Here is a 23891-nt window from a genome sequence, read left to right on the forward strand (position 1 = left end):
TACACCATTTTAAACCTAAGAGTTAAGACCAAATTAACAAATACACTTGTACTAAATTTCAACGTTACAATGCTTTCCCGACTCGATTCGTGAATGAGGAGTCACGTGCTTAACACACTGGGCCAGTGCAGTCTGAGCAGAAGACTTCGTGTTATTGAACAAGTAGTTCCATATTTCCTCTTTAGAATGGAATATGTGGAAGTTACATTTTGCATGAAAATACTTGTGTCTCAAACAGCTTAAAGCTGGACATTCAACCACCAAATGACGTAATGTTTCAATTAATTGGTGGTTGCAACAATATCTACAGCAGGTTTGATCTTGGGACACCAATTGTCTTCTTCCCAAAATCTGTCTCGTTAAGCACAAATTCAAGCGAATGCGCATCATCTGGGCTCTTACGAAACTGGAAGCACATTTAATTAAGTAAGGTTCAGGGCAACGCATTTTTTTTGTGGGCTGACTTTACCACTTCACAGTCCATATACTCCAAACATTGGTTACGTGTGCTTATCCAGTCAAAATGAAATCATTTCAGTTTGGCCTTTGTTGGATTCATCAATAGTAGTTCAAGGGAGATATCAGCTTTATCTAAAGTATCCAGAACACAGTCCACCCATTTCTTGGGAAATTTCTTGCCAGAAATTAACAGATAGTTGGCTAACACACCCAAAATGTTGGAGGATGAAGCTCCAATTAGACACTTCCGATAGAGCAAACAGAATTTCCACAATGCTTGAGTGCACACAGCAATGAAGCCTACTTCATAACGAATCAATGTAATAGGGATGCACTGGGGCAAGCCCAGAACTCCCTTCCAAAAATAAGATTCAAGATGATCCCAGAAGGCTCTTGGCTTTGCTGCTACGGTCTCCGCCCCGTAGGTGATTATAGGTGTTACTTTTTGTAGAAAAAAACGAATAAAGTGAACTAATGTGAATTTGCCACATCTAAATAGTAAAATTTTAGCTTGTGATGTTAGTGAGCGATTTTTCGCCTCAAGGGTTATGCAATAAATGGTATCGTTCCTAACTTCTGTGAAGGGAAGACCCAAGTATTTGTATTGCTGCACTGCGATTAGGTCTTGGTTGTAAAGAGACCAGGTAAATTTACTCGTTCTTTTTATTGCAGTTTTGTGGCAAACTACTACTTGGGTTTTTTCAAGATTGATAATCAAATTATTCTCAGTAACATATTCCTGGAGTTTGTGTAAAAGATTTCGAAGACCATTAGGTGTGCAAGACAGTAACACCAGATCATCGGCGTATAGCAGCCACGTAACCTTTTGTTTACCTAGTTTGGGTGAGTTAGCTATTACGTTCTCAAATTTGAGGCCAATATCTAGCAAAAAGAAATTAAATAGGGTAGACGCTAAAGTACATCCCTGTTTTAAACCTCTTTCAGTAGGAATGATGGCTGATAATAACCCTTCTAAAGATAGTCTCTCTTGCAGGGAGGTGTGCGAGTGCAAGAGTTTGATTAATGTGAGAATCGAAGAAGGACAGCCGTGTTGGAGAAGTTTCTTAAATAGAAGTTGGCGATCGATCGAGTCGAATGCAATGCTGAAATCAACAAAAGCTACATAGAGATTATGGTTTTCATTAACATCAAATTAAGTACAAGCATGTTAGGGGCAGTGCCAATTCCGCTGACAAAACCAAATTGAAACGGGTCTCTTTTGCGTTCACGCTTCGTCCAATCATTTAGCTCCTGTAAGATGATACGACTAAACAATTTGCCAGGGGCGTCTAATATGGCAATCGGACGGTAGCTTTGAGGCAACTGACAATCACCTTTCTTATACAATGGTATAATGATGGCATGTCTCCAAGAGGCTGGTATAGATTGGGTAAAGATAATATTTTTGAAGATTTGAAATAAAATTTCAACCCATAGGGTCGGATTGAGTTTGAATAGTTTGTTCGAAAGCCCGTCCATGCCTGGGGCTTTAGAATCACTTAGTGTGGAAGTAATGTGCAATATATCACATTTTGTGAAATTAAGATGGAATGGCACGATACTTTCACATTGTTGCTCCACCAGTACCGTTGAGGGTCTTGCATAGATCTTAGTGAAATGTTCCATCCAGCTCTTCTCTGAGACATTGTGTGATTGTATCATAATTTGGGAAGTAGACGTAACTGCATTTAGAGAGGTCCACATTTGAGCCATGTTTTGATTACGAGTCATGGACAACATGGCCTCGCCATCCCTTTGATAAAGGGAAGCCGGTGTGAACGCATCCAATTTTTACGTCTTGTTTTAATTTTAGTCAGGATAGTTGCCCTATATTTTGAACGGAGAAGAGCGACAATGAGCACGATATTCAGTGTTCTTCCTTTTAACCAGTGTGTCAAAAATGTGATTTCTCACTTGAAATGGCCGTTTAGTATTTTGACCCATTGGGACAAATTCTTGCATAAGGTTGTAATAGCAGACATTAAGATGTTCGTTGCTTAGTCATGAGTGAGTAAAGGCCGTTGTTAGTGAGTTAACATATTGAGATATTTTTTCCTCACACCACTTGATTCGATTTAGTTTGACATTTGCACTAAAGACACCAGGGTAAATTGGTGCTGGCTTTTGAGGTGTTATCGAGGGAGTCAACCATTGGCTTGTTAAAATTTGGTGATCACTGTCACCAACAGACATTACATTAAATGAGACCCCATTCATGACTAACTTTAGATCGACATATATATAATCAATGATGGCTTTGTGTATTCCACGTTGCCAGGTGTGTTTTGGAGGAACGTCCCCTGCACACAATCCATTCAACATGCACAAAACCTAGAGAGGACATCATATGTTCCCATTGCATTAGTCTGGAGTTTTCTAAAAGTTTTTTAGCCGAAAGAAAATGCAAGTTGAGATCACCAGCTATTACAGTGTGACAGATTTCTGGTGACATCACTATAAAATCCAACATGCAAGTCATATCCTTAAAGAAACTTTCATTGTTGATACCATTATGATTCCAATATACATTAATTAACGCATACAAAGTTGAATAGATTGAAACTATAGTTAGCTGTACAAAGGCATTCGGGGAATACGATGACACTAACTTGATGGTAGAACTAATTTTGAAGGCAGTTAGAAGTCCCGACATTGGACGTCCTTTTTTGCCCTGCAGAGCGGGAGTAAAGTGCATAGTGTGATCCTGCCAGGTGGGGGGTTTGGTGAGCATTGCTTCCTGGAACATAATTATGTCAAACTGATTTAGGCTTACTTTGTAGTTATTAAACAAGTGGGATTGACCACCAGAGTTCCAGGAGGCAAATGATAGCGGCCTATTTTTAAATTGTGGGCTTAGTTAACTGGCTACTACACAGTTACATTCACGTTTAGATTGCAAATCACACTCAAAATGTTCCTCACCACCTACATTAGCTGCTACTTCAACATCTTGCACTGAAGCTTTGATTAGGTCGTTAGCTGTTGAAGGACCAATAGTCAGCAGGAAATTTTGTCAAAGAGTTGGTTTTTAGCAGACAATATGATATTGCGAACCAAACGAGAGCGCAGCTTCAAACAACTGTCAGTATGTTTTTATCAAGAAATTCAACTTGTTCAATGTCAGCAGACCCCACATCCTCTGGTTGATTTATATCAGAGAATATCTCAAGAAAGCTTTTTCTATTTAAGAGATATTGTGGATGAGGGGCCGGGCTACAAGCAATGATTAGAGAATTCTAATTATTGTCCCGCAAGGGACCTGCTAGTTGTTTCTTCCCGGTGGCGGGTTAATGCTGCAATTCAGCCACCGGCTGAAGTGTGTTTTTAGATATAGGTTTAGGCAATAGAGCTTGTAGCATCATAGCTATTTCTAGTCCTTGACCCTCCAGTGTTTTGGCCTCTATTCTAGTTTTTTCAGTTGAATTCGCACCTCCTCTTTTGTCAGGAGTGAAATGGACTAGTTTTTGGGCTTTAGAACCGGATTTACAACAAACATTTGGTGGAGGTTGACTTTGTTTCCGTAGGTTTCGTTCGGGGGCCAAATGTGTGGAAGAGATTGTTTGCTGTGCACTTACTAATGGCAGGTGGACAAAGTTAACCATGTAGGCTTCAACAGCCCTTCGAATTTCATCCTGCCTGGAGGTCTGGCCAGTAAGGTCAATAGAATTTCCCTGCTCTCTGGGGGTGCCAATAGAGACCAATTGAGGATTCGACCGTTCAACTACTGACGATGACTCATGACTCTCAATGGCCTTTACCAATTTGTCCAAGGGGGCATGTGGTATAGGATTTAGTAGAGGCTTTGGGTTTCCTGCTCTGGCTTTCCGCTTCTGATTCAAGAGCATGTATTTTTTCATGATAGCAGCAGATGCCATGGTGCTTTTTGGGGTAGTAAGAGCATTAATACATTGTTTTGCAGAATTTGAAACATCACCTTTTTTTGTCTTTATGTTTTTGGACTTCTTTTTTTCTTGTACTACTAACATTTTTTTCTGAGGATTGCCTAGATTTTTATTTAAAGGATTGGAGGCTAGTGTTTCCCCATTGATAGATTTAGTAAAAATAGTGTAAATGGGTTTGGCAATTGATTCTGATGGAAGAGGTGGAAGGTTGGAATCCACAATTTCAGATGCCATTGGGTCAAGGATGACTTTTTGGAATAAGGGTACTGCAAAGGCAGCAGCATTTGTTTCCAAATTAAGACAGGGTTCCTCTCTAGAATGGCTGCGATTGAAGGGAGAAGTAGCTCGATCATTATACTTAGTTTTCAAAGGAGACAAATCTTGGGTTCAGTCAAACAAGGGTCATTTGTTTTTACTGATTGGACAGTGGTTTGCCCGGCAATAATGGTTGCAATCTGAGCACTTTGAGTGTTTAACTTTTCGTTAAGTGAGTCAAACAATTTAACCAGAGTGTTCATGGTTGTGTTCATGGCTTCTAAGGCCAGTCCCACAACTCTGCTGCCACTTTGCAAGGACTGAGATTCTCTAAAAGATGATTGTCTAATTTGAGTATCTCTATTTAATGTGTGTCTGGGTGTTGGTTCCAAGAACGATGAAGATGTATTAGAAGTTTCAAGTTCCACCTCAGAAAACATTTTCGGTGAGAAAGATAGTCTTTCAGAGATGGTTTGTGCAGAATAGCTTGTGTGCATAGAGTCCAAATCAATCACCGCTATGTCTGTCAGATCCGTACTGGGGTTTCTAACCCCCAGGTCCTGGTCACTCGCTAGCACTTCAGTTTTCTTAGTTGTGCTAGTTGGGGCCAACACATCACAAAAAGTGGTATGCGTGGAGGCACCTACTCGAGCCACTGCATGCTCACCTTTTGCCCCTTTTCCAACAGGACATTTCCCCACTTGGCTCTGAGGAGGCAACTTGTTCAGTACTCCTGTTGACACTCTTGGGTAAAAGGTTTGTATGTCTACAGATGCCGAGTCCTTCAGTGTTTTTGCTGGAAACAAGCATGGTGCCGGTTGGGCTTGTTTCGGCGTGGAGCAATTCCGGGGAAAAAAAACTTTTCAGTGACATGGTCTGTTGTTTGGGCTCCAATGATCCATTTATGCCCGTGTCAGACTGCACTGGCATGCCAGTGCGTAACGTGTAAAGGGGTTGGTTCATCTTTGAACCGAAAGCCCAGCAAAAAATGAGAAGGAAAAATTAGAAACAAACACAGAGTCTCAAGGCGAGCCCCCAGCGACGCTGCTGCGAAGCGGCAAAGCGGGACTCACTGGGACTCCTTCGGTGCGTGCGTGTGGTGTGCGCGCGTGCACTATTTTATGCAGACGCCCACTTTAGGCAGCAGAGTTCCTTATGGGGGATGCAGTTCACTCAGAGTAAAACGGAGAAGCTTGCTAGTAGCAGTCCACAGCAGTCGAGCATGGCGGGCAAAGCGGGACTCACTGGGACTCCTTCGGTGCGCGCGCGCGGTGTGCGCGCGTGCACTATTTTATGCAGACACCCACTTTAGGCAGCAGAGTGCCTTATGGGGGATGCAGTTCACTCAGAGTAAAACGGAGAAGCTTGCTAGTAGCAGTCCACAGCAGTCGAGCATGGCGGGCAAAGCGGGACTCACTGGGACTCCTTCGGTGCGCGCGCGCGGTGTGCGCGCGTGCACTATTTTATGCAGACACCCACTTTAGGCAGCAGAGTGCCTTATGGGGGATGCAGTTCACTCAGAGTAAAACGGAGAAGCTTGCTAGTAGCAGTCCACAGCAGTCGAGCAAGGCGGGCAAAGCGGGACTCACTGGGACTCCTTCGGTGCATGCGCGCGGTTTGCGCGCGTGCACTATTTTATGCAGACGCCCACTTTAGGCAGCAGAGTGCCTTATGGGGGATGCAGTTCACTCAGAGTAAAACGGCGAAGCTTGCTAGTAGCAGTCCACAGCAGTCGAGCAAGGCGGGCAAAGCGGGACTCACTGGGACTCCTTCGGTGCGTGCGCGCGGTGTGCGCGCGTGCACTATTTTATGCAGACGCCCACTTTAGGCAGCAGAGTGCCTTATGGGGGATGCAGTTCACTCAGAGTAAAACGGAGAAGCTTGCTAGTAGCAGTCCACAGCAGTCGAGCAAGGCGGGCAAAGCGGGACTCACTGGGACTCCTTTGGTGCACGCGCACGGTGTGCGCGCGTGCACTATTTTATGCAGACGCCCACTTTAGGCAGCAGAGTTCCTTATGGGGGATGCAGTTCACTCAGAGTAAAACGGAGAAGCTTGCTAGTAGCAGTCCACAGCAGTCGAGCATGGCGGGCAAAGCGGGACTCACTGGGACTCCTTCGGTGCGCGCGCGCGGTGTGCGCGCGTGCACTATTTTATGCAGACACCCACTTTAGGCAGCAGAGTGCCTTATGGGGGATGCAGTTCACTCAGAGTAAAACGGAGAAGCTTGCTAGTAGCAGTCCACAGCAGTCGAGCAAGGCGGGCAAAGCGGGACTCACTGGGACTCCTTCGGTGCATGCGCGCGGTTTGCGCGCGTGCACTATTTTATGCAGACGCCCACTTTAGGCAGCAGAGTGCCTTATGGGGGATGCAGTTCACTCAGAGTAAAACGGCGAAGCTTGCTAGTAGCAGTCCACAGCAGTCGAGCAAGGCGGGCAAAGCGGGACTCACTGGGACTCCTTCGGTGCGTGCGCGCGGTGTGCGCGCGTGCACTATTTTATGCAGACGCCCACTTTAGGCAGCAGAGTGCCTTATGGGGGATGCAGTTCACTCAGAGTAAAACGGAGAAGCTTGCTAGTAGCAGTCCACAGCAGTCGAGCAAGGCGGGCAAAGCGGGACTCACTGGGACTCCTTTGGTGCACGCGCACGGTGTGCGCGCGTGCACTATTTTATGCAGACGCCCACTTTAGGCAGCAGAGTGCCTTATGGGGGATGCAGTTCACTCAGAGTAAAACGGAGAAGCTTGCTAGTAGCAGTCCACGGCAGTCGAGCAAGGCGGGCAAAGCGGGACTCACTGGGACTCCTTCGGTGCGCGCGCGCGGTTTGCGCGCGTGTACTATTTTATGCAGACGCCCACTTTAGGCAGCAGAGTGCCTTATGGGGGATGCAGTTCACTCAGAGTAAAACGGCGAAGCTTGCTAGTAGCAGTCCACAGCAGTTGAGCAAGGCGGGCAAAGCGGGACTCACTGGGACTCCTTCGGTGCACGCGCGCGGTGTGCGCGCGTGCACTATTTTATGCAGACGCCCACTTTAGGCAGCAGAGTGCCTTATGGGGGATGCAGTTCACTCAGAGTAAAACGGAGAAGCTTGCTAGTAGCAGTCCACAGCAGTCGAGCAAGGCGGGCAAAGCGGGACTCACTGGGACTCCTTCGGTGCGCGCGCGCGGTGTGCGCGCGTGCACTATTTTATGCAGACGCCCACTTTAGGCAGCAGAGTGCCTTATTGGGGATGCAGTTCACTCAGAGTAAAACGGAGAAGCTTGCTAGTAGCAGTCCACAGCAGTCGAGCAAGGCGGGCAAAGTGGGACTCACCGGGACTCCTTCGGTGCGCGCGCGCGGTGTGCGCGCGTGCACTATTTTATGCAGACACCCACTTTAGGCAGCAGAGTGCCTTATGGGGGATGCAGTTCACTCAGAGTAAAACGGAGAAGCTTGCTAGTAGCAGTCCACAGCAGTCGAGCAAGGCGGGCAAAGCGGGACTCACTGGGACTCCTTTGGTGCACGCGCACGGTGTGCGCGCGTGCACTATTTTATGCAGACGCCCACTTTAGGCAGCAGAGTGCCTTATGGGGGATGCAGTTCACTCAGAGTAAAACGGAGAAGCTTGCTAGTAGCAGTCCACGGCAGTCGAGCAAGGCGGGCAAAGCGGGACTCACTGGGACTCCTTCGGTGCGTGCGCGCGGTTTGCGCGCGTGTACTATTTTATGCAGACGCCCACTTTAGGCAGCAGAGTGCCTTATGGGGGATGCAGTTCACTCAGAGTAAAACGGCGAAGCTTGCTAGTAGCAGTCCACAGCAGTTGAGCAAGGCGGGCAAAGCGGGACTCACTGGGACTCCTTCGGTGCGCGCGCGCGGTGTGCGCGCGTGCACTATTTTATGCAGACGCCCACTTTAGGCAGCAGAGTGCCTTATGGGGGATGCAGTTCACTCAGAGTAAAACGGAGAAGCTTGCTAGTAGCAGTCCACAGCAGTCGAGCAAGGCGGGCAAAGCGGGACTCACTGGGACTCCTTCGGTGCGCGCGCGCGGTGTGCGCGCGTGCACTATTTTATGCAGACGCCCACTTTAGGCAGCAGAGTGCCTTATTGGGGATGCAGTTCACTCAGAGTAAAACGGAGAAGCTTGCTAGTAGCAGTCCACAGCAGTCGAGCAAGGCGGGCAAAGTGGGACTCACCGGGACTCCTTCGGTGCTTCCAATCACAGAATCGCTTTTGCTGACCCTCACTGCTTGTTTTGATAGTCCCGTTCCCTGTCTTAATGATGTCTCCACTCTTGTCATTTGTTCCAGGGACCCAGATATCCCAACAGACGCCTCCCTGCTCTATAATGTGACCCTCCTGAAGGTGAGGGACAGGCCGAGACCTGGACTTCTGAGCGCTGCAGACTGCATCAGCATTGGAAACCAAAAGCGCGAATGCGGGAACTTCCACTTCGAGCGGGAGGAGTACAAGAGCGCCATCCGCTCCTACACCCGGGCTCTGAGCATCCTGGAGTCGCCCAACACAGGTAATGAGGGCGGGCTCATTCATAGCAGGGAATACTGTGCGTGCTCATCAGCCAGACTTCAGCCATATTGCGCCGCCAGCTTTCCGGGCCCGCTGTTCCAGACTCCCAGCAGGGCACTGGGTTCCACTTGAAATCCCTCCGGGCTTCACTGCGCCCCCTCTATGTGCTGTGTGTCCAGGACCACCCCATGCACTGGAGCCCCATCACAAACCCTGAGTCCATTACTCGAGAGCCATGCTGGACCTCTGTATAGGTGCCCCCCTTGGCATCTGGACCACTGCATAGGTGGCCGCTCCCTGGCACCTGGACCAGTGCATAGGTGGCTGCTCTCTGGCACCTGGACCAGTGCATAGGTGGCCGCTCCCTGGCACCTGGACCAGTGCATATGTGGCCGCTCCCTGGCACCTGGACCAGTGCATAGGTGGCTGCTCTCTGGCACCTGGACCAGTGCATAGGTGGCCGCTCCCTGGCACCTGGACCAGTGCATAGGTGGCCGCTCCCTGGCACATGGACCACTGCATAGGTGGCCGCCCCCTGGCACCTGGACCTCTGTATAGGTGGCCGCTCATTGGCACCTGGACCAGTGCATAGGTGGCCACTCCCTGGCACCTGGACCAGTGCATAGGTGGCCGCTCCCTGGCACCTGGACCAGTGCATAGGTGGCCGCTCCCTGGCACCTGGACCAGTGCATAGGTGGCCGCTCACTGGCACCTGGACCAGTGCATAGGTGGCCGCTCCCTGGCACCTGGACCACTGCATAGGTGGCCGCCCCCTGGCACCTGGACCAGTGCATAGGTGGCCGCTCCCTGGCACCTGGAGCAGTGCATAGGTGGCCACTCCCTGGCACCTGGACCACTGCATAGGTGGCTGCTCCCCGGCACCTGGACCAGTGCATATGTGGCCACTCCCTGGCACCTGGACCAGTGCATAGGTGGCCGCTCCCTGGCACCTGGACCACTGCATAGGTGGCCGCTCCCTGGCACTTGGACCAGTGCATAGGTGGCTGCTCCCCGGCACCTGGAACAGTGCATATGTGGCCACTCCCTGGCACCTGGACCAGTGCATAGGTGGCCGCTCCCTGGCACCTGGACCACTGCATAGGTGGCCGCTCCCTGGCACTTGGACCAGTGCATAGGTGGCTGCTCCCCGGCACCTGGACCAGTGCATAGGTGGCCGCTCCCCGGTACCTGGACCAGTGCATATGTGGCCGCTCCCTGGCACCTGGACCAGTGCATAAGTGGCCACTCCCTGGCACCCGGACCACTGCATAGGTGGCCGCCCCCTGGCACCTGGACCTCTGTATAGGTGGCCGCTCATTGGCACCTGGACCAGTGCATAGGTGGCCGCTCCCTGGCACCTGGACCAGTGCATAGGTGGCCGCTCCCTGGCCCCTGGACCAGTGCATAGGTGGCCGCTCACTGGCACCTGGACCAGTGCATAGGTGGCCGCTCCCTGGCACCTGGACCACTGAATAGGTGGCCGCCCCCTGGAACCTGGACCAGTGCATAGGTGGCCACTCCCTGGTACCTGGACCAGTGCATAGGTGGCCGCTCCCTGGCACCTGGACCACTGCATAGGTGGCCGCCTGCACCTGAACCAGTGCATAGGTGGCCGCTCCCTGGCACCTGGACCACTGCATAGGTGGCCGCTCCCTGGCACCTAGACCCGTGCATAGGTGGCCGCTCACTGGCACCTGCACCCATGCATAGGTGGCCGCTCCCTGGCACCTGGACCACTGCATAGGTGGCTGCCCCCTGGCACGTGGACCCGTGCATAGGTGGCCGCTCCCTGGCACCTGGACCACTGCATAGGTGGCCGCTCCCTGGCACCTGGACCAGTGCATAGGTGGCCGCTCCCTGGCACCTGGACCAGTGCATATGTGGCCACTCCCTGGCACCTGGACCAGTGCATAGGTGGCCGCTCCCTGGCACCTGGACACATGCATAGGTGGCCGCTCCCTGGCACCTGGACCACTGCATAGGTGGCCGCCCCCTGGCACATGGACCCGTGCATAGGTGGCCGCTCCCTGGCACCTGGACCCGTGCATAGGTGGCCGCTCTCTGGCACCTGGACCAGTGCATATGTGGCCGCTCCCTGGCACCTGGACCAGTGCATATGTGCTGCTCCCTGGCACCTGGACCAGTGCATAGGTGGCCGCTCCCTGGCAGCTGGACCCGTGCATAGGTGGCCGCTCCCTGGCACATGGACCAGTGCATAGGTGGCCGCTCCCTGGCACCTGGACCTCTGTATAGGTGGCCTCTCCCTGGCAGCTGGACCAGTGCATATGTGTCCGCTCCCTGGCACCTGGACCAGTGCATAGGTGGCCGCTCCCTGGCACCTGGACCAGTGCATAGGTGGCCGCTCCCTGGCACCTGGACCAGTGCATATGTGGCCGCTCCCTGGCACCTGGACCAGTGCATAGGTGGCCGCTCCCTGGCACCTGGACCCGTGCATAGGTGGCCGCTCCCTGGCACATGGACCAGTGCATAGGTGGCCGCTCCCTGGCACCTGGACCTCTGTATAGGTGGCCTCTCCCTGGCAGCTGGACCAGTGCATAGGTGGCCGCTCCCTGGCACCTGGACCAGTGTGCGTGCGCGAGCAATGCACGTGGAGCCTTGCTATCCCGCAGGCATGCAGTGGCCCTTATACTATACTCTCTCTGAGTCTATATAGCGCTGGTCAGCCCTGCAGCCTGAGTGCACAGAGTATCACTTCAGTACCTCGACCATCGCCTTGTGTTCACCCTCATGCCCCCCGCCGTTCATTACCTCTGCTGTATTACAACACGGATAGGGGGAAATACAAGTCTAAAAGTGCCTTGGCGTTCCCTCTCTACACCCCTTACACCAGACAGTCTTCATCAAATCATTTGGTTTCCAAATGGGGCCCACACACTGAAGCCACTGCCCCCCTGGAGAACATGTTTACCTGCCATTCAACTGGATGCCAGGACAGGCGTGTAGCCACTCAAGGAAGCAATGCTTGGCACCGTTGACACCGCCTCGCGTCTACCCCTACGCCGGCCCTCATGCCTCCACGACTATATAATGCCAGCCATGGAACACTCCATCAGTCTACCAAAGAGTCTGCCCGCACTAGATCCCAAAGCTTGCATGAAAAGGTCAGATGGCCATTCTCACTTCTCCTCCCTCTTGCTTCCCAAATCACACTCAACAAGTTGATCGATTAGTCTCAATGCCATGGCCATTTCTTTTAACCCAGTGTCCAGGTGAGTCCCCTTTCTACCTTCTCGGTTGCCAGAGGAACCCCTTGCTCCCCGTGTCCACTTACCTTGGATTTGAGCCTGGCCTCCTGAAAGAGTCACCATGGCAGTGTAGCATCTGCACTGACAGGGCCTGCATTTTTTTAGATCCATTCCAGTATTGTGCTTGATGACCCAAACAGGGCGCATGCCAAGGGAGAGCCCACGTTGGCATGAAGCGCCCACTAGCATAACTTGGCCCCATTGCTTAGCTAATAGGTAAACGTCCTCTGGATGGGTTGGCAGACTAGAAGGGCTGTGCTGCTGTTCCCGCCTCCTTTCCCATCCTGACTGCATCTCACCCTCACCCATCGGGTGAACCTCCCCTCCTAGCCATGTGCCCACCTTTGGAGCACCGGGTATCTTCCCACAATCGGAGTGTTCATAGGAACATCTACTTTTGCCCATCACAAGAGCACTTGTATCTCCAGTAAGAGCCGTGTCTAATGGGTCCCAATCCATTGGTCCAAACACGAGATGCTGTTTACACCCTGTTTTTCCTGTCCTCCAGCTGCCCCCTTATTTATGCCCCCGATCCCTCTACTTACACTCCTTCCTCCACGATGGTCTGAGTCTGACCTTACGTGAGCTCTAGCAGGAAAACAGGGGGTGCAATTATCACCTGTTTTTTCTGGCAGAGATGTTGATCTCGTTTTAAGTCTTAATGATAGTGGAATTCACATCATATAATCTGTGTCCTCTTAATGATAACACAAGAAGAAACATCACATAACCCTTGACCCGGATGAAAAGGCATGTAGCTGAATAAATTAACTTTCAGGATTATTTCTGAGAAGCTGCATGTCCTTTCATATTGTGTAGATGCGACCTAACAATGGCTGCCAGGATGAGTGGCAGCAGGAATGCATGGCCAGGCTGAGCTTCGTTTCTCTGGTCCTTCATATTCTGTAGATGCGTCCTAACGATGGCTGCCAGGGCGAGTGGCAGCGGGAATGCATGGCCAGGCTGAGCTTCGTTTCTCTGTTCCTTCATATTCTGTAGATGCGTCCTAACGATGGCTGCCAGGGCGAGTGGCAGCGGGAATGCATGGCCAGGCTGAGCTTCGTTTCTCTGTTCCTTCATATTCTGTAGATGCGTCCTAACGATGGCTGCCAGGGCGAGTGGCAGCGGGAATGCATGGCCAGGCTGAGCTTCGTTTCTCTGTGCCTTCATATTCTGTAGATGCGTCCTAACGATGGCTGCCAGGGCGAGTGGCAGCGGGAATGCATGGCCAGGCTGAGCTTCGTTTCTCTGTGCCTTCATATTCTGTAGATGCGTCCTAACGATGGCTGCCGGGGCGAGTGGCAGCGGGAATGCATGGCCAGGCTGAGCTTCGTTTCTCTGTTCCTTCATATTCTGTAGATGCGTCCTAACGATGGCTGCCGGGGCGAGTGGCAGCAGTAATGCATGGCCAGGCTGAGCTTCGTTTCTCTGTTCCTTCATATTCTGTAGCAGCGTCCTAACGATGGCTGCCGGGGCGAGTGGCAGCAGGAATGCATGGCCAGGCTGAGCTTCGTTTCTCTGTTCCTTCATATTCTGTAGATGCGTCCTAACGATGGCTGCCAGGGCGAGTGGCAGCAGGAATGCATGGCCAGGCTGAGCTTCGTTTCTCTGTTCCTTCATATTCTGTAGATGCGTCCTAACGATGGCTGCCAGGGCGAGTGGCAGCAGGAATGCATGGCCAGGCTGAGCTTCGTTCCTCTGTTCCTTCATATTCTGTAGATGCGTCCTAACGATGGCTGCCAGGGCGAGTGGCAGGAGGAATGCATGGCCAGGCTGAGCTTCGTTTCTCTGTTCCTTCATATAGCCAGGCTGAGCTTTGTTTCTCTGGTCCTTCATATTCTGTAGATGCGTCCTAATGATGGCTGCCCGGGCGAGCGGCAGCAGGAATGCATGGCCAGGCTGAGCTTCGTTTCTCTGTTCCTTCATATTCTGTAGATGCGTCCTAATGATGGCTGCCAGGGCGAGCGGCAGCAGGAATGCATGGCCAGGCTGAGCTTCGTTTCTCTGTTCCTTCATATTCTGTAGATGCGTCCTAATGATGGCTGCCAGGGCGAGTGTCAGCAGGAATGCATGGCCAGGCTGAGCTTCGTTTCTCTGTTCCTTCATATTCTGTAGATGCTTCCTAATGATGGCTGCCAGGGCGAGTGGCAGCAGGAATGCATGGCCAGGCTGAGCTTCGTTTCTCTGTTCCTTCATATTCTGTAGATGCTTCCTAATGATGGCTGCCAGGGCGAGCGGCAGCAAGAATGCATAGCCAGGCTGAGCTTCGTTTCTCTGTTCCTTCATATTCTGTAGCAGCGTCCTAATGATGGCTGCCCGGGCGAGCGGCAGCAGGAATGCATGGCCAGGCTGAGCTTCGTTTCTCTGTTCCTTCATATTCTGTAGATGCGTCCTAATGATGGCTGCCAGGGCGAGCGGCAGCAGGAATGCATGGCCAGGCTGAGCTTCGTTTCTCTGTTCCTTCATATTCTGTAGATGCGTCCTAATGATGGCTGCCAGGGCGAGCGTCAGCAGGAATGCATGGCCAGGCTGAGCTTCGTTTCTCTGTTCCTTCATATTCTGTAGATGCTTCCTAATGTTGGCTGCCAGGGCGAGTGGCAGCAGGAATGCATGGCCAGGCTGAGCTTCGTTTCTCTGTTCCTTCATATTCTGTAGATGCGTCCTAATGATGGCTGCCAGGGCGAGTGGCAGCAGGAATGCATGGCCAGGCTGAGCTTCGTTTCTCTGTTCCTTCATATTCTGTAGATGCGTCCTAATGATGGCTGCCAGGGCGAGTGGCAGCAGGAATGCATGGCCAGGCTGAGCTTCGTTTCTCTGTTCCTTCATATTCTGTAGATGCTTCCTAATGCTGGCTGCCAGGGCGAGTGGCAGCAGTAATGCATAGCCAGGCTGAGCTTCGTTTCTCTGTTCCTTCATTTTCCAGAATCTCTGACCCCTGAGGAAAGCGATGAGCTTCGAGAACATCAAATAAAATGCCTCAACAACATGGCGGCAACCCAGTTGAAATTACATCTGTTTGAGCAGGTGCTCGTGTCGTGCAATGCTGTGCTGGAGCTGGACATGGACAACGTCAAGGCGCTTTACAGGAAAGGAAAGGTAAGGGCAATGTGCTCTGGGGGGATGACGATGCTAGGAGACAGGCTGCTGGGGAAAGTAAGGGAGGCCAACTGTAGAGAGGACTGGACAGCATGCTTAGGAAAGTAAGGGAGGACGACTGTAGAGAGGACTGGACAGAATGCTGAGGAAAGTAAGGGAGGCCGACGGTAGAGAAGACTGGACAGAATACTGAGGAAAGTAAGGGAGGATGACTGTAGAGAGGACTGGACAGAATGCTGAGAAAAGTAAGGGAGGACGACTGTAGAGATCACTGGACAGAATGCTGAGGAAAGTAAGGGAGGCAGAGCGTAGAGAGGACTGGACAGAATGCTGAGGAAAGTAAGGGAGGATGACTGTAGAGAGGACTGGACAGAATGCTGAGGAAATTAAGGGAGGATACTGTAGAGAGGACTGGATAGAATGCTGAGGAAAGTAATGGAGGACGACTGTAGAGAGGACTGGACACAATGCTGAGGAATGTAAGGGAGGCGACTGTGGAGAGGACTGGACAGCATTCAGAGGGAAGTAAGCGAGGCCAACTGTAGATAGGACTGGACAGCATTCAGAGGGAAGTAAGGGAGGCCGACTGTAGAGAGGACTGGACAGCATGCTGAGAGAAGTAAGGGAGACTGACTGTAGAGAGGACTGGACAGCATTCAGAGGGAAGTAAGGGAGGCCGACTGTAGAGAGGACTGGAGAGAATGTTGAGGAAAGTAAGGGAGGCCGACTGTGGAGAGGACTGGAGAGAATGCTGAGGAAAGTAAGGGAGGCCGACTGTGGAGAGGACTGGAGAGAATGCTGAGGAAAGTAAGGGAGACCGACTGTGGAGAGGACTGGAGAGAATGCTGAGGAAAGTAAGGGAGGCCGACTGTGGAGAGGACTGGAGAGAATGCTGAATAAAGTAAGGGAGGCCGACTGTAGAGAGGACTGGGCAGCATTCTAAGGGAAGTAAGGGGCACCATGGGGGCAGAAGCAGACTAGTGAGCAAACTCTGGCACAGCAGTCCCGGTGCCACTAGGATTATTGTGACATAAACTTGGTACAAGTGTTTACGTACATCTCTCCAGTGGCGGGGCACATGGTATGAGGGCACCTCGAATTTCGGAATCTTTCCAGCTATTGCTGAGAGGTATACCAGAGAATAGTACTGACGCTAATGTCATTTAGCAGGTGTTAAGTCACCTCCAAACTTGCCACTCAAAAATGTACCACACTGGCTGCCATAATGGTAATGTGGCCCGATGACAGGAATCGTGGGCTTCTGTGTGTTCAGGAGTTCGGGTCTCCTGGGCTTTCCTCCACCCACAGGTGGCCTATCAAAAACCCCAAAGCAATAGACTTGAAAAGTGGCTGGAGGGTTGCAAAACAGAAAGAGAATAGGACGTTGAAGAGGTGAGGGGGAGTATTCTGACTGTGTGGATGGCGATCAGTGCGCACGAGGGGGGCGGCTTAAACTCCATGTTCAAGCTGTAAAAGCTGACCTGTTTAGTGGGGAGGGGGCGGCAGAGCATAGCTACAGAGATGAGATGTTGTTAAACAGCTGGAGCATTGAGCTGTGAGGGAAGCTGCTCTGGGGGGGGGGGAGAACCCCTTATATGTCAACCCATGTGGCCGCTGGGGCAGGAGCCTGCGGTGTGAAACAGACCCCCCCCTGCCCCCCCCAGCATTTGTGGTGAAAGTGGCATACGCTGCATGTTACATTAACCTTTCATGTTGCGCATCTTCTGGCAGCAGAGCCATGCACACTTAAAATGCCCTTAAGAAAATAGTGATACAATAAATGCTATGCCACCCGCCCTTGTAAGAAGCCTTTCCCCAAGACTTCAAGGCACCTGAACCCAGGCTCACCTACAGGGCCATTTCTGCTTCCGAGCCCCTTGGTTCCCCTATATACTGGCCTCACAAGTTACAAGGCTAAAGGGTCCGCATGTCTAATCTACCTGCCTTCCAATCAAGAGTGCGCACGCACCAATGGTGGGCCGCTAATGGCATATCCATCCAGGGAATCAAGAGTGCGCTGGCGTGTGCCATCCAGGGAATCAAGAGTGTGCTGGCGTGTGGCCCTCAGGCACCAATGGTGGGCCGCTAATGGCATATCCATCCAGGGAATCAAGAGTGCGCTGGCGTGTGGCCCTCAGGCACCAATGGTGGGCCGCTAATGGCATATCCATCCAGGGAATCAAGAGTGCGCTGGCGTGTGGCCCTCACGCACCAATGGTGGGCCGCTAATGGCATATCCATCCAGGGAATCAAGAGTGCGCTGGCGTGTGGCCCTCACGCACCAATGGTGGGCCGCTAATGGCATATCCATCCAGGGAATCAAGAGTGCGCTGGCGTGTGGCAACTCACGCACCAATGGTGGGCCGCTAATGGCATATCCATCCAGGGAATCAAGAGTGCGCTGGCGTGTGGCCCTCACGCACCAATGGTGGGCCGCTAATGGCATATCCATTCAGGGAATCAAGAGTGCGCTGCCGGCCCTGGTGGCTACGGAGGGAACGGGGAATGGAGGAGTGCTTCCTTCAGGGGGGGCAGGAGGGGGAAAGGGAGGAACATTTCTGAGGCCTGAACACATAGCCCAGCTTCTCTGGCCACTTTGGCTACCTAGAGGACAACCAGATGTTCTAAAGAACCCCTTCTCTTGTTTTCTATATCAGCTGCTGTCGGAGAGAGGCGACCATGAAGAGGCCATGGCTGTCTTGAAGAGGGCCCTGAAGCTGGAGCCAACCACTAAGGTAAATGAAATCTATGTACGTCTGGTCGTAGGGTATATATCACGCTGCAGCGCGAGATTATAGATGGTACCAGTAGATCTAGCACTGAGCTATCCGCTGGCTCAGGAGACATCTGAGCTTTATTTCCACACTCCACCAACCACAAGCACTCTTCCAGCCTTCTCAAGATGATGCAAGATTTGCTATGAATTCTTTTGAGGAGCAGTCATCCACCCACCTGCAGCTAAGTAGACCGACAGCGCGTGTCCATGAACCGTGCGCTCGCGGGTCTGGCCAATCATGGTGGTTTCTTCTCGGACAGGAGCACAGGGTTTGCTAATGCCACTGTGCACTTTGGCTTTGAAACACACCCCGAGGAGCCTACACACGCTTGTAAGATGTCGTTGATTTACAAGACGTATTAAAAAATGGTAGGGTTTTCCGGAAGGTTGTTGAATATTTACAAGACTGTGTTGCAACCAGTTGTTGATCATTTCCAGGGGTGGGAGAGGGGTGTAATGGGTAGCCACACATGTGCGAGATAGCACGTTGCATAGCTATGTTTCAGCCCTTGCCTCTGGCCTCTCTGAGGAACCTTTCAGGGACCACCGAGGAGTCCTCCTGTGTGGCTTCACACTGCTCAAAGGGAAGAAGACTGGCTCATCTTACTACCAGCCCCACAATGTTGCGTGCATTTTAATGTCCTGGCTCTTGTGTGCACCAGGATTCTTATCTCCGTGTTGTGAGGGCCACCACTACGCTGGTGCCATGCTCATGTGTGGCCGCCTCTACGCTGGTGCCATGCTCATGTGTGGCCGCCTCTGCGCTGGTGCCATGCTCACGTGTGGCCACCTCTACGCTGGTGCCATGCTCATGTGTGGCCGCCACTACGCTGGTGCCATGCTCACGTGTGGCCACCTCTACGCTGGTGCCATGCTCATGTGTGGCCGCCACTATGCTGGTGCCATGCTCATGTGTGGCCACCACTACGCTGGTGCCATGTGTGGCCACCACTACGCTGGTGCCATGCTCATGTGTGGCCACCACTACGCTAGTGCCATGCACATGTGTGGCCACCACTACGCTAGTGCCATGCTCATGTGTGGCCACCTCTACGCTAGTGCCATGCTCATGTGTGGCCACCACTACGCTAGTGCCATGCTCATGTGTGGCCACCTCTACGCTAGTGCCATGCTCATGTGTGGCCACCACTACGCTAGTGCCATGCTCATGTGTGGCCACCTCTACGCTAGTGCCATGCTCATGTGTGGCCACTTCTACGCTAGTGCCATGCTCATGTGTGGCCACCACTACGCTAGTGCCATGCTCATGTGTGGCCACCTCTACGCTAGTGCCATGCTCATGTGTGGCCACCACTACGCTAGTGCCATGCTCATGTGTGGCCACCACTACGCTGGTGCCATGCTCATGTGTGGCCGCCACTACGCTAGTGCCATGCTCATGTGTGGCCGCCTCTACTCTAGTGCCATGCTCATGTGTGGCCACCTCTACGCTAGTGCCATGCTCATGTGTGGCCACCACTACGCTAGTGCCATGCTCATGTGTGGCCACCTCTACGCTAGTGCCATGCTCATGTGTGGCCACCTCTACGCTAGTGCCATGCTCATGTGTGGCCACCACTACGCTGGTGCCATGCTCATGTGTGGCCGCCACTACGCTGGTGCCATGCTCACGTGTGGCCACCTCTACGCTGGTGCCATGCTCATGTGTGGCCGCCACTATGCTGGTGCCATGCTCATGTGTGGCCACCACTACGCTGGTGCCATGTGTGGCCACCACTACGCTGGTGCCATGCTCATGTGTGGCCACCACTACGCTAGTGCCATGCACATGTGTGGCCACCACTACGCTAGTGCCATGCTCATGTGTGGCCACCTCTACGCTAGTGCCATGCTCATGTGTGGCCACCACTACGCTAGTGCCATGCTCATGTGTGGCCACCTCTACGCTAGTGCCATGCTCATGTGTGGCCACCACTACGCTAGTGCCATGCTCATGTGTGGCCACCTCTACGCTAGTGCCATGCTCATGTGTGGCCACTTCTACGCTAGTGCCATGCTCATGTGTGGCCACCACTACGCTAGTGCCATGCTCATGTGTGGCCACCTCTACGCTAGTGCCATGCTCATGTGTGGCCACCACTACGCTAGTGCCATGCTCATGTGTGGCCACCACTACGCTGGTGCCATGCTCATGTGTGGCCACCACTACGCTAGTGCCATGCTCATGTGTGGCCGCCTCTACTCTAGTGCCATGCTCATGTGTGGCCACCTCTACGCTAGTGCCATGCTCATGTGTGGCCACCTCTACGCTAGTGCCATGCTCATGTGTGGCCACCACTACGCTAGTGCCATGCTCATGTGTGGCCACCTCTACGCTAGTGCCATGCTCATGTGTGGCCACCTCTACGCTAGTGCCATGCTCATGTGTGGCCACCACTACGCTAGTGCCATGCTCATGTGTGGCCACCACTACGCTAGTGCCATGCTCATGTGTGGCCGCCTCTACTCTAGTGCCATGCTCATGTGTGGCCACCTCTACGCTAGTGCCATGCTCATGTGTGGCCGCCTCTACGCTGGTGCCATGCTCATGTGTGGCCGCCTCTACGCTAGTGCCATGCTCATGTGTGGCCACCACTACGCTAGTGCCATGCTCATGTGTGGCCGCCACTACGCTGGTGCCATGCTCATGTGTGGCCGCCACTACGCTGGTGCCATGCTCATGTGTGGCCGCCACTACGCTAGTGCCATTCTCATATGTGTGCGCATGTTGGCCAGAAATCAGCCAGCCGGATTATGAAGGCATGCATGAAGCCATGGAACCACATGTTTGTGCTACTCTGTTAATGGACCTGCCTCGCGTTATTGAGGGACCAGGCGGGAGGGGGCATTTAGGCACGTGGGTGGCTTTCTTCTATTGCAGGGGGCATCGTGAGTACACTTCATAGTTGGGGTTCTCGGACAGCACACGTCTGTTTCCTTCTGCCCTGCAGAGCGCTCGCCACCCTCTGCTAGGTTTCTAGGGGAGGCTTGCGGGGTGCATTGGGGTCTGTGGCTTGTAGCTTGTCGCTGGGGGTGTCTTAAGGGGGTCTTCCCAAGAAGCATTCACCTGGGAAGCTTTCCGTGCTAAGTCTGCTCCCGGAGGCCAGGCTCCTGCAGAAACGTAGGGTCTTGCAGAAACTCAATACTTAGTTTAGGGGGGGGTGAAACCAGCGGAAAGCCCAATGAGAACCATAATCTCCCCTTAATCTGAGTAGTCCGAGACACAAGGCTGCACCTCAGAATATTAAGGGGGGATACGTGTTCCGTGGCCCCAGGAGAAGCCTTGCCCACAGATCCCCCTGGGCCTGCCCCTGGCACCCCCACACTGGTGCCGTTCTTCCCTTGCCAATGGCTTTGCTTAGTCCCCTGGAGTAATTTTGCTGAAAATGTTGATGGGGACATGACCTCTGAAGAAAAGGTGCCCCAGCCAAATGAATGGGGACAAAATGGTGTGCCATGAAAGTTGGGGGGGACAAACACCCCTGTCCCCCCCTGAAATTACGCTCATGCCTGCACCCTCTGAACACCACAACACTTTGCACACACCTACACAATATCCGAAGCCCCCTGCACGTGGGAGCCAGTTTCCTTTTGGAATACACTTTCTGAAAAGCTTCTCGAGTGTGGACTGATGGCTAACACCAACTTTAATAATGTTTTTATATATAAGCCTGCTGTCCTCTTTCTTCGCCATAAGGCTTGCAGAGAGGACATCCGGTGCAAAGACTAGTCTGCCATGGGACATGAGTGCCAAGTCATGCCACGCCACATATGTGCCCTGTGGTTAGAGGTGCTGTCATTAATGGGATTTGGGAAAGATTTGCACAGCTCCCCCATATTGCCGCCCAGATACACGTGGGAGTCCGGATCATTGCGGCCGGTCAGGATGGCCTCCCCTTAGGGGCTGGACATGATGATTGGCTCCCCTCAGGGGCTCGACATGATGATAGCCTCCCCTCAGAGAGTGGACATGATGATGGCCTCCCCTCGGGGGCTGGACATGATGATGGCCTCCCCTCATGGGCTGGACATAATGATGGCCTTCCCTTAGGGGACTGGACAAGATGATGGACTCCCCTTAGGGGCTGGGCATGATGATGGCCTCCCCTCAGGGGCTGGACATGATGATGGGGCCTCCCCTCAAGTGCTGGACATGATGATTGCCTCCGCTCAGGGGCTGGACATGATGATGGCCTCCTCTCAGGGGCTGGACATGATGATGGCCTTCCCTCAGGTGATGGACATGATGATGATGATGGCCTCCACTTAGGGGCTGGACATGATGATGGGGCCTCCCCTCAGGGGCTGGACATGATGACGGCCTCCCCTCAGGTGCTGGACATGATGATGGGGCCTCCCCTCAGGGGCTGGACATGATGATGGATGGCCATGGCCTTCCCTTTCAAAGGCTGATGCACCTTGACGCAGATGACACAGCTGGGCAGCTCCTGGCACGCCGGGCCTGTGCCACCCCTATGGAAGTCCCCATTCCTCGATGCTACCATTGGAAAGTTATAATGCATGCATCCTAACCACAGAGGCCTTCTCCTGCAATCCACAGCAACCCAGCCAACTTCTCTCTTATGTTGGTTCAAATCTGCTATGGGAAGAAGGGGGTAGAGGGCGAACGCTGCATAAATAGGCTCGTCCAAGAATCAAGGCCTGGAACTCTCCGCTTGGGCCTTGGGACCAAACCAAAGTCCTGAGAGGAAAGTTAGAAGCAAGTTACCCTCATGCTGGCTTCCTCTCTCCTGCAAGACAGAACTTTGTCTTGCTGACTGTTTTGATCTGTCAGTGTGGGTTGTAGGATACTGAGGCTGTGCCTCATTACTCCGATTTCACTGTTTGAGTGCGTAGTCGCGGTTTGATATGCTTCTTGAGCTGTGATCTTGGCACAGTGGAGATGGTTTTACTGGGTCAGCGCTGTGACGTGCTGCGGATAACGGTCAAAAGGATTTGTGGTGATTGTAGCAAGTTTGTTGATCGGAGGGTTTGCGTTTTGTTCTAGTCCTTTGCAGAAATTCCTGTTCAGCTTTGCTAGATGTTCATCTAACATCTCGACTCCCAGGTCCCTGTGCAGGTCGGCTGTTCTGTGAAAACAACTGTTCTGTGAAAACAAGGAAATAATATGAGGCAGGGTAACCAAAAAGGAAACACACCAAACACAGGTTACAAAGGAACATACAAAGTACTTTATTTTATACTGAATCCAGTTAAAAGAACAGAACAAAATTCAGATAGCTATCGACCCTCAGTACAACACAGCGAACTCCGGCGTGGTTCGGTGTGCTCAGTGAGTGCAAGAATTAATTGAAACAGTCAGGCTTTTATACATTTCAAGCCTGCTGTTCAGCCCTCCTTTGGGTTAACCATTCCATAAATAAGTTACTGCTCTAGGGTCCCTTGCCAGGTCAAATCTAGTTCATCTTAGGTTTATACATTAACAAGAAGAAATGGTAATAATGTATGCTCTAGGCCTAACATTACAATGCGGGACTTAATTTATACAATATAATTAAGCAGGTGTTTCCATTCAATTATAGATCAGTTTCGGTGATACAGGTAATCCATTGCACACAGGTCAGAAGAAGGACAAGGTCTCAGCTCATGACCCTAACAAGTGGCCTGCAGGCAAGT

At 52.2% G+C, this 23891-nt stretch overlaps 1 protein-coding gene across 2 annotated transcripts in view; it reads left to right on the forward strand.

The window, feature by feature from the left end:
* LOC138504590 (uncharacterized) overlaps window positions 1–23891 on the forward strand; it is a 341200-nt gene that overhangs the window by 234569 nt on the left and 82740 nt on the right. The window contains exons 4-6 of one of the 2 annotated variants that reach the window (XM_069625177.1): window positions 8900–9117; window positions 15306–15478; window positions 18136–18213. In XM_069625177.1, the coding sequence (XP_069481278.1) occupies window positions 8900–9117; window positions 15306–15478; window positions 18136–18213 (469 nt within the window). The remainder of the gene's footprint in view (window positions 1–8899; window positions 9118–15305; window positions 15479–18135; window positions 18214–23891) is intronic. The other variant, XM_069625178.1, reaches the window with a different exon arrangement.

Source organism: Ambystoma mexicanum, chromosome 11 (genome assembly GCF_040938575.1).
Source record: "Ambystoma mexicanum isolate Mex_15411 chromosome 11, UKY_AmexF1_1, whole genome shotgun sequence".
Lineage (NCBI taxonomy): Eukaryota > Metazoa > Chordata > Amphibia > Caudata > Ambystomatidae > Ambystoma > Ambystoma mexicanum.